This window comes from Equus asinus, chromosome 21 (assembly GCF_041296235.1).
Source record: "Equus asinus isolate D_3611 breed Donkey chromosome 21, EquAss-T2T_v2, whole genome shotgun sequence".
NCBI classification, from domain to species: Eukaryota; Metazoa; Chordata; class Mammalia; order Perissodactyla; family Equidae; genus Equus; species Equus asinus.
This window is the reverse complement of record NC_091810.1, coordinates 63,566,830-63,576,833: the sequence shown is the minus strand read 5'-3', so window position 1 is coordinate 63,576,833 and position 10,004 is coordinate 63,566,830. Positions and strand designations below refer to the sequence as shown.

The window sequence follows — 10,004 nt, the reverse complement described above, 5'->3', positions numbered from 1 at the left end:
ATGGTGTTATGTAGTATATGGTATACATACGTTTTACTTTTTTTTTTTTAACTCTGATTTTTTTTTAATACATCAGGTTTCTTTTTTTGAGGAAGATTAGCCCTGAGCTAACATCTGCCACCAATTCCCCCCTTTTTGCTGAGGAAGACTGGCCCTGAGCCAACATCTGTGCCTGTCTTCCTCTACTTTACATGTGGGACGCCTACCACAGCATGGTGTGCCAAGCGGTGCCATGTCTGCACCCGGGATCCGAACTGGTAACCCCAGGCCGCTGAAGCAGAACATGCGAACTTAAACGCTGTGCCACCCTGCCGGCCCCACGTTTTACCTTTCTAAACTAAAAGAAAAAATCTGAATTTTGGAATCCTTCTGGCCCCAAGGGTTTTTTTGAGAAAGAACGGTCCTTTGTATTACAGAAATAGAGTTGTTTAGACTTCCTTCCTGTCTTCCTGAATTCACTAAATGTCATGCATGATGCCATAAGACGACTCTTGCAGCCGTTTCGTGTGTGCATCTCTTATTTCCCCTGTTCCTCTAAACCAGTAGCTCTCAAACTTCAGCGTGTATCAGTCTCTTGGACGGCTTGTTCAGACACAGCTTCCTGGGCGCTGCCCTCAGAGTCTCTGATTCAGTGGGTCTGGGGTGGGGCTTGAAAACTTTGCATGTGGTCCCAGGAGATGCTGATGCTGCTGGTCCAGGGACCACACTTTGAGAAACACTGCTTTGGGGGAAAGTGCTAGATTTTAATTTTTGGTGTATTTACCCACCAGCCCAAGGCACTTAGCAAATGCTCGTGGATGGGATTTTTCCAAATCTTCATCTTTGTAATGCTTTTGAAGCCTTAACTTTTATTCCCTGAGGTCCTCTGGGCTAGGCCCTAGACTTAAAAAACCGAATTCCTTTTTAGTTTTATTAGATTGTAGTTTTTGCTTTTTTGTCAGCTCATCTGATAGGACGTTGTGGATAAAATGTCCTTTCTGACCTTTCTTTTAACCTCTCTTGAAGCAGATCAGAGGGAATGCCTTTGCTATGACCCCAAAGCAACCCTCTATTTGTGACTAAGGATTATTTCCTTTCCTTTTGGTGGTTTCCAAATAAAACGTTTCTTGCCATCCTTTCACAAAACGGAAGAAAGATGCTCTTTTTGGTGAGAGGTCCAACTCCCCAAGCCTACATTTTACAGATGACACCGAGGCCCAGAGAGGTGGAGGCCCTTGCTCACGGTCACACAGCTGAGAAATCCAAGCGCAGGTGTTGGAGCTCAGATCTAACCTGACCCTCTCACAAGCTGCCTCACTAAACGGGGCTCCCTTACCCCCTCCCCTATCCCAGGAAAGCACAGCCCGGTTGTCATAAACTTCATTTTGCACAACCCACATCTTTCAAGCTTTTTCTTCCAAACATATCCTTCCGAGGGTGACGGGGTGGTCACACAGATTCACCTTGACCAGGGACCCCAAATATCTCCCCGCTCCATCTCTGGGCCAGGCGCCGTCACCTAGGCTCCACGATCCCCGCGATAGAGCCTCTAAAAGCGCCTGGCTCTCAAAGCCAGCGATTAAGTCGGTTCCTCAAATTGTTCCCGAAGGAGGGGCAGGAAATCAGGTCGCGCTTTGGTGGCGGCCGCCGCGGGAGGGGAGAGGCTCCCGGCCGGCCCGGCGGCCTCACGTGGATCTCGGGTCTAAGGTCCGGCCGGGTCATCATTCCCGCCGCTCTTCCTCCCCTTCGTGTCCCCACCCCACCCCTGCCTCGGCCGTCGCTCAGCGAGCTCGTTCCTGGGGCAGCGGAGCCCCGAGGGCCTCGGCTTCCAGAAGGGCCGCCAGGTGGAAGGAGCCAGGTCAGCGGTGGCCGCCCGCCCGGCGGAGGCGGAGCCTGCGAGGCCAGGGCCGCCGGGGTGCGGCCGGAGCCCGGCCCCCGCGCCCTCTCCTCCGCGCCGCCCGCCGGGCTGCCCGCCCCGCGAGCCTGGGCGCGAGCCGGCGCCCCCTCGGCCGCACGGCGCCCGGCAGCAGGTGAAGTGGCTGCCGGCCCGCGGAGCCTCCGGGGCGGTCCCTGTCGCGCCCGCCCCTCTCCACGCCCCCAGCCCTCCTCCCGGCCTCCGCCGCAGTCCCCGGCCGCCGGCGGCCTGCCCGCGTCCCGTCTCCCCCTGCCCGGCGCCCAGCGCAGCCCGCCAGCCCGCGCGCCCAGGAGCGGGGCCACCGCGCACCCACGGGACACGCGCCGCAGCGGGACCGGCCCCCTCGCGCCCCCGGCCCCGCGCCGGCCGCGCTCCCCTCCCCCAGCCGGTGTCACCGGGCCCAGGGCGGCGCGTCCAGCCCCGGGCGCGCTGGGGGTCCCCGCGGAGGGGCCGGCCCAGCCAAGGCGCGACGATGGAGGAGCCGCAGCGCGCCCGCTCGCACACCGTCACCACCACCGCCAGCTCCTTCGCCGAGAACTTCTCCACCAGCAGCAGCAGCTTCGCCTACGACCGGGAGTTCCTCCGCACCCTGCCCGGGCTCCTCATCGTGGCCGAGATCGTGAGTCCGGGGGCGGGGGGGGTGCCGGGGGCGCCCCTGGACACGCGCCCGGGCTGCTCGGCTCGGAGCCCGCTCACATCCTCACGCGGGCGGCGAAGGAACCCTTTTTGCTCAGCCTCGCCTTCATCCCAAAGGGCAGTACTCAGAGACCACTTCATTAAACGAGGTCCCGTCACCCTGGGCTCTCATGGGGAAGAGGATTGGGACCCTCATGATGTCTGCTGGGGAAGAAACCCAACTTGCTGGGCCCTCACTGTGGTCGTGCCAGCCTGGGAGCAGGACGCTTGGTGGGCATTGAGTGTGTAATGAGTGTCAGGGACACCTGGTGCCTCTCCTATCTGATCTCCATGTGGATGGCCTCCTCCCTAAAAGCAAAGCTTTCCAAAGATCCGGAGAGAGGAGAGGACTTCTTTTTCCTAATTATCTCTCTGGTAGTAAAATTAAGGTGAATCAGGAAACATTTACTGAGTAACATCTGAGAGCGTCAACCTCTTTGAGGACTAAAGGGTCTCCTGCCTCGTGCTGTGCACATCCTGGTTTAGGCTCAGAACATTCCTGGAGAGGAGGCTGAGCATGTGCGTTCTCCACTCCGTAGGGTGACCTGAAGGCTGAGAGGTCAAGTGAGCTCCCCTGACGTCCCAGCCGGTTCTTCTTGGCTCAGGAAGGAGGGTAGCCCTTTTGACAGGTAGTGGTGGCCACTGTTAATTGAGTCTTCACTGTGTGCCAGGGTCTCGTGAGGTCCTTTAGATACCTTCCTGCTCTCATGTACTATACAACAACCCTACCCCGTGAAGGTAGCTTCAATTACCATCCCCATTTTACATGTGAAGAAACTGAGGTGTGGAGAGGGGAAGTCAGTCACACCTGGGATTCAAACCCAGGCCTGCCACTCTCCGGGACCCTGCTGTTAGCTGCCAAGGGGCATCCCTTCCCACTGTCTAACCAGTACTCCTTCTGCCATACCTCACATACTTTTGTTTAAACATCTGGGGAATTGAAATCTAGCCTATATGGGGGTAGAGAATGGGAGCCATGGTGATGCAAGAAACGACCGAAGACTCAAGAGAGTTCCTCTGAGAAAGCTTCGGTAAAAACTGGGGCCATCAATAGCTTACTTGTCCTCCAGTCTCAGACCCCATCTGAGACCTCCTGGGTCCACCCCAGGTGGTTCTCATGCACGTGAAGTGTGAGAAAAGTTGGCTTTGCCCAACCCCCAGCTGGTTCCCTCAGCTGATATCGAGGACTTGAGGAGACCCAATAAAAAGCTAAGGTACTGAAATCACCTTGCAGGGCCTGGCTTATAGGAATTCAACAAATATTTGCTGTGTGAATGAAGGAGCTGGCAGGCTCCTCTGCTCCAGCAGAGCAAACGGAAGCAAAAATGACCGGGATGGGGCTTCTACCCTGGGGTGGATTTGGACCAGGCATAAAAGAAAATGCCTCTTGTTTTCTGATTTATGATCAGTATGCTCTGTTCCACACTTGTTCAGAAAATAGAAAAGCGAAGGAAAAAACGTAAATGGCCCACAGTCCCATCACTAGAAATAAACACTGTTGATATATTAGCATGTATCCTTTTAGACTTTAATAATGTTTTTGAAAAAAATGGAAAAATATGTAAGAAAAATTACTGTTATTACTACTAGAGGTGAGTGTTTATTTTTGGCAGAGCTGTATATGCACATGTTTCAAAGAGCCAAATAGTCCTAGAGGCAGAAATCGAAGTTTTCCCCACCACCTCCATACCTAGAGGTACCCACATTCAAATCTCTTCGAGCTCTAAATTACTGTTTATAATGCTGTTTCTTGGTTCCCCCCCGCCCCCCGTTGTAGGCGTTTTCCACTGGCTTCCCTCTCTGAAAGATGAGGCTTGACCAAGCTGTACATACAGCCCTCCCCCAGTATACATATACCCTTCCCGTCTCCCACTATATTTTGGGTTAGATCAATAACCAGTGTGGACTTTAGGACACTGTAAACACTGTTCACTGCTGAGCCGCCGAGCGTCCCTGAGCGCTTTTCCTTTCTTGCCCGATTTCTTGTTTTCCCTGAAGTTAGTAATTCTCTTTTTCCATTTCTTAGTTCTCTAGATATTTAGTCACTAATTTTACCTTAGTTGTCTAAATCTCCTCTCAGGAAAACTGAGAGACATCAGGTATTCTATCACAGTCATCCTCATAATCAACCCTCACTGGGAGCCTCTGACCTGCTCCCACCTGACCTGTTCACCGGGGCTCGGCCGAGGGCCTGGAGTCTCCCTCACTGTACCCCTGGAGGTTCTCTTCCCCTCTTCCTGGGTTGGATCCCCTCCTTCCCATGACCGCTGTCTTCCTCTGTCTTGACTTCCTCCCACTGAGGGGACACAGCCTCTAGTAGTTTCCTAGGAAAGGATGCATGTGTAAATTGAGGTTAGCATCTTTCAATATGTCTTGGTTTGACTGTTACGCATACTTAATAGTTTGGGTAAAGAATGCTAGATTGGAAATTGCTTTCCTTCAGAACTTTTAAAGCATTCCTCTATTGTCTTCTAGCTATTCTGATTCTTTTTTTTTTTTTTTTAATATTCTATTTCTTGATCCTTTGTTTTTTCTTCTGGAAGCCTATAGACTCTTCTTTCTCCCCAGAGATCTGTAATATCAGAATAACGTGCCTTCATGTGAGTCCATTTTCTCTCACTATCCTGGGGATCTGATGTGTGTTCTCAATCAGGAAAACTTAGATATCTTTAAGATTTTTAAAATTTTGATTTTTATCTTTGCATTCTCATTTTTTTTCCTGAAAATCCCTTTATATATATTTTTTCTATGCATATATCTTCTTATAATTTTTTTCATGGATTTGTGACTTGCTGTGTTCACTAGTGATACCATGAGCATTTTTCAGGGTCTCTGATCTCTCCCATCATTACAGTTTTCCATCATAAGGAAGTATCATTTTGACTTCCTCAGTTTTCTGTTTTAAAACTAGCACGTTTCTAGGTTTTATGAGTATAGTTGGTGCTGTAGCAATCTTCCTTCATTGTCCCTTTTTCCACAATTGTCTAGTGATTTTATTGAGGGAAAATTCCATAAAGTAGAATTGTTGTATCAAAGGATACACAAATTTAAGGGTTTTGTTACATAATCTGAAGTTATCTTTCCCTAAGTTTCTACTGGTTTAGACTGTCATCAGTAGTGCGAGCCTATTAAACTAAGAATACTTTTTTAAATTAGAAGAACTCTTAAAGTTAAAAATGTTAAAGATCACCTTAAGTGATATACTATGTTTTAGTGATTCTAAGATGCTATTTTGTTCATGTTTTAATATCTGAATCAGAATGCTGCTTACATGGGTAGTTTCTTGGATGTCATGAAATACGGGTACCACTGAGTCTTTATCTGGAGGGGGAGGCAGGTTTTAAACTACTGCTGCCTGGATGTTGAAATTAAGATAGGCCTACCCCCAGAAGAATGCTACTTTCTGCCTTGAAAAAACAAAATACCGAGACAAAGAATTACTAAGAACCTGACTTCCTGCTTGAACCAGCGGGGGAAATGAAATAATAGAAAACAAAACACAATGTTTCCCGCAGTCCCTTGTCGCTTGCCCTGGCTTTCTCACACTGTGAGTGGTAGTAGCTAAATTGACCAAAACACCCTAGGCTGTGCCAATGTAACATCGTATTGGAACCAAATTGTAGTTGTTTCCTTCCTGTCAAAGTTTTATAACAAGCTAGAAGCAATCCAGTACTTGACCTGTGACTTGTAGGATGCTGTGATCTCGTAATGATTATGATACTTGAAGAATAAAAGTGATTTGTCAGAAGCTGAGTTAATTGCACCCTTCCTGTTATTGGTGACTTCAAGATGACTTATGGCATCTGTGTAATAATGTTAGGTGGCCTTTCATTTACTTACTGTCATGAGCAAACTTAGTTGGAGAAGGAAAAAAAAATAGGGTGTACTGAGAGCTGGAATCTAAATTGTTCTATCATGTTGAGTTCTTTTTAAAAAATAGTGAACATAGTTTCCATTTCATGAAAACAATAGCTAGTCTTTGTAGAAAAATTATAAAAATGCAGGTATGAAAAAACTGTGGTGTTAGCCTCCACAGTTGTTCCTAACAGGTGTGGTGCCACCCCTTGTCTGGGAATGGGTATGATTTTTTTTTTTTTTTGAGGAAGATTAGCCCTGAGCTAACATCTGCTGCCAATCCTCCTCTTTTTGCTGAGGAAGACTGGCCCTGAGCTAACATCTGTGCCCATCTTCCTCTACTTTATACGTGGGACGCCTGCCACAGCACGGCTTGCCAAGCGGTGCACCCGAATCTGAACTGGCGAACCCTGGGCCACTGAAGTGGAAAGTGCGAACTTAACCGCTGTATCACTGGGCCGGCCTAATTTTTTTTTAAGTTTTGATTATTGTAATGCCTGAGATTTCTACTGATGTTTAGTGCCCTGGGAGCCAGGAATGCATGGGACAGTCCCCAATCATGAAGAATTGCTTCACCAATTTCCAACAACACCACTGTTGAGGAACTCTGAGTGAAGCACTATTTACCTCGGAGTAAACTATTTCAGAATTCCTTGAGTGGTTATATATTATTTATCCGTAGTTTTTGAAAGATGCAGTCACTTGTAAACTACTCTTTTTTTTTTTTTTTAACTGCTGTGACTATCTGTGCTGGATGTCTTCCATTTGTCCTTCAGATGCACTCTCCACCCTTCTCCACCCTGAAGGCTGACTTGCATGAATGGTCCCAAGGGCTCCCCTCTGATGTCCCACTGGATTCATCCAAAGCTGGCACCAGCAGGAGGCTGTAGGGTGAGAGGAGAGTAGGTTCTGGGTACTCATTCCCCGGGATTCCTCCCTGCTGGGTCTCAGCAGGTTGGCGATGTCCCTCCATGGAAGGCAGGCTGTCTGGCAGCCGTCTCCACACAGCTGTTTTCCCTGGCTCTGGTAGCTGTTCACTCCCCCCTGCTTACTGCTGCCAGGTACTGCGCTGTCACTTGTGGTTTTCCTCCACTCTGCTTATAAGTAAGACCTTTATTAAACTCGACTTTGATTAACCAATCTGAATGTGCCTAGTTTCCTGCTGAGACCTGAGAAATGACCTTTCCTCATCAATGATTAATTTCTTAGGATATTCTTAATGGCCACATAGTATTCCATAAATAGCCAAGCTCCTACTGTTCAATGTGTGTTTCTTTCTTTCTTTTTTTTTTAACAATGTTGTGACAAACATCTTTTAAGCTAAATCTTTCTGGATGTTCTTGAATGTTCTCTAAGGATGAACATGTAGAATTGAAAGGGTATGTGAATCTTCTTTAAAGTGAAGTTTATTGTGGCATATAGTAAAATTTACCCTTTTTAGTGTAGAGTTCTGAGTCTTGGCATATGCATTTTTAAAAAGCAGCTTTATTGAAATATCATTTGAATCATAAAATAGAACTTTTTTAAAGTGTACAATTCAGGGATCGTTAAGATCTTCACAGACTTGTACAACTATCACCACTATCTAATTCTAGGACATTTTCATCACCTCAAAAAGAAACCCCACGCTTATTAGTTGCCACTCCCCATTCTCCCCTTCCCTCAGCCCTTGGTTAACCATTGATCTGCTTTCTATGTGTGTTGATTTTTCTGTTCTGGACTTTCATATAAATGGAATCCTGCACTATGCGGCCCTTTCTCTCTGGTTTCTTTCACGGAGCATAATGTTTTCAAGGATCGTCCATGCTCTAGTATGTCTCAGTACGTCATTCCTTATATTGCCAAATAATATTCCATTGTATTATGTATATCACATTCTGTTTATTCATTCATCAGTTCATGGACCTTTGGGTGGTTTCCATATTTTGACTAGTATTATGAATACTGCTGCTCTGAACCTTCCTGTGCAAATTTTAGCGTGGATGTATGTTTTCAGTTCTTTTGGGCATTTACCTAGGAATGGAATGACTGGGTCATGTGATAACTCTCTGTTGAATATTTTGAGGCACCGCTAGACAGTTTCCAGTGGCTGTACTGCTTTAGAATTTTACCAGCAATGTGAGGGTTCCAGTTTCTCCACATCTTTGCCAGAACTTATTGTTTTCTGTCATTTTGATTCTAGCCATCCTACAGGGTGTGAAGTGGTATCGCATGTGGTTTTGGTTTATATTTACATAATGACTAATGATATTGAGCAACTCTTCATGTGCTCGTTGGTCATTTGTATATCTTCTCTGGAGAATTGTTTATTCAAAATCTTTGCCATTTCAAAAGTGACATTATTTTAATGTGGAGTTGTAAGAGTTCTTTACATATTCTGGATATAAGTCTCTTACCAAATACATGATTTGCAAATATTTTCCTTCCATCCTATGGATTGTCTTTTCACTTTTCTTTTTTTTTTTTTTAGAGTTTTCTTTTTTTTTGCTGGGAAAGATTCACCCTGAGCTGACATCTGTTGCCAACCTTCCTCTTTTTTTTTTTCCTCCCCAAAGCCCCGGTACGTAGTTGTATATCCTAATTGTAGGTCCTTCTAGTTTTCTAGTTCTTCTGTGTGAACCGCCGCCACAGCATGGCTTCTAACAGACAAGTGGTGTGGTTCCGCGCCCGGAAATGGAAGCTGGGCCACCGAAGCAGAACGTGCCGAACTGTAACCATTAGGCCATCAAGGCTGGCTCGTCTTTTCACTTTTCTTGATGGTGTCCTTTGATGTGCAAAGGTTCTTAATTTGATAAAGTCCACTTTATGTATTTTTTCTTTTATTGCGTGTGCTTTCGATGTTATATCTAAGAAGACTTTACCTAATCCCAGGTCATGAAGATTTACTCCCATGTTTTCTCCTAAAAGTGTATAGTTTTATGTCTTGTATTTAGGTCTCTGATTCATTTTGAGTTAATTTTTGTGTGTAAAATGTGAGGTAGGAGTCTAGGTTCATTCTTTTCCATAAGGATGTCTAATTGCCCCAGCATCATTTGCTGAAAAGACTGTTTCTCCCCCATTGAGTTGTCTTGGCACCCTTGTTGAAAACCTAATGACCATAAATGTAAGATGTATTTCTGGATTCTCAGTTCTATTCCATTGGTCTGTATGTCCATCTTTATGCCAGTACCATACTGTATTGATTACTGTAGCTTTGTAGAAAGTTTTGAAATTAGAATTGTGAGTTCTCTAACTTTGTTCTTCCTTTCTCAAGATTGTTTTGTCTATTTTGGCTCCCTTGCATTTCCACATGTATTTTGGTATCAACTTGTCAATTTCAGCGAGAAAAGTCATCTGGGATTTCAATATAGACTATGTTGAATCTGTAGATCAATTTGGGGAATACTGCCATCTTAACAAAATTAAGTTTTCCAGTTCACAAACTTGAGATATCTTTCCATTTATTTAGGTCTTCTCTAATTTCTTTTCTTTTCTTTTGTTTTCCGAGGAAGATTAGCCCTGAGCTAACATCCACTACCAATCCTCCTCTTTTTTTTTTTCCCTGAGGAAGACTGGCCCTGAGCTAACATCCGTGCCCATC

The 10,004-nt window shown here is 46.2% G+C and overlaps 1 protein-coding gene across 3 annotated transcripts in view; it reads left to right on the top strand.

Annotated features, from left to right (window-relative positions):
- The first annotated feature begins 1,765 nt into the window (after positions 1 to 1,765).
- CMTM8 (CKLF like MARVEL transmembrane domain containing 8) overlaps positions 1,766 to 10,004 on the top strand; it is a 104,261-nt gene continuing 96,022 nt past the window's right edge. The window contains exon 1 of one of the 3 annotated variants that reach the window (XM_044754640.2): positions 1,766 to 2,513. In XM_044754640.2, the coding sequence (XP_044610575.1) occupies positions 2,367 to 2,513 (147 nt within the window). In that variant the 5' untranslated portion in view covers positions 1,766 to 2,366. The remainder of the gene's footprint in view (positions 2,514 to 10,004) is intronic. The other 2 variants (XM_014827176.3, XM_014827175.3) reach the window with 2 other exon arrangements.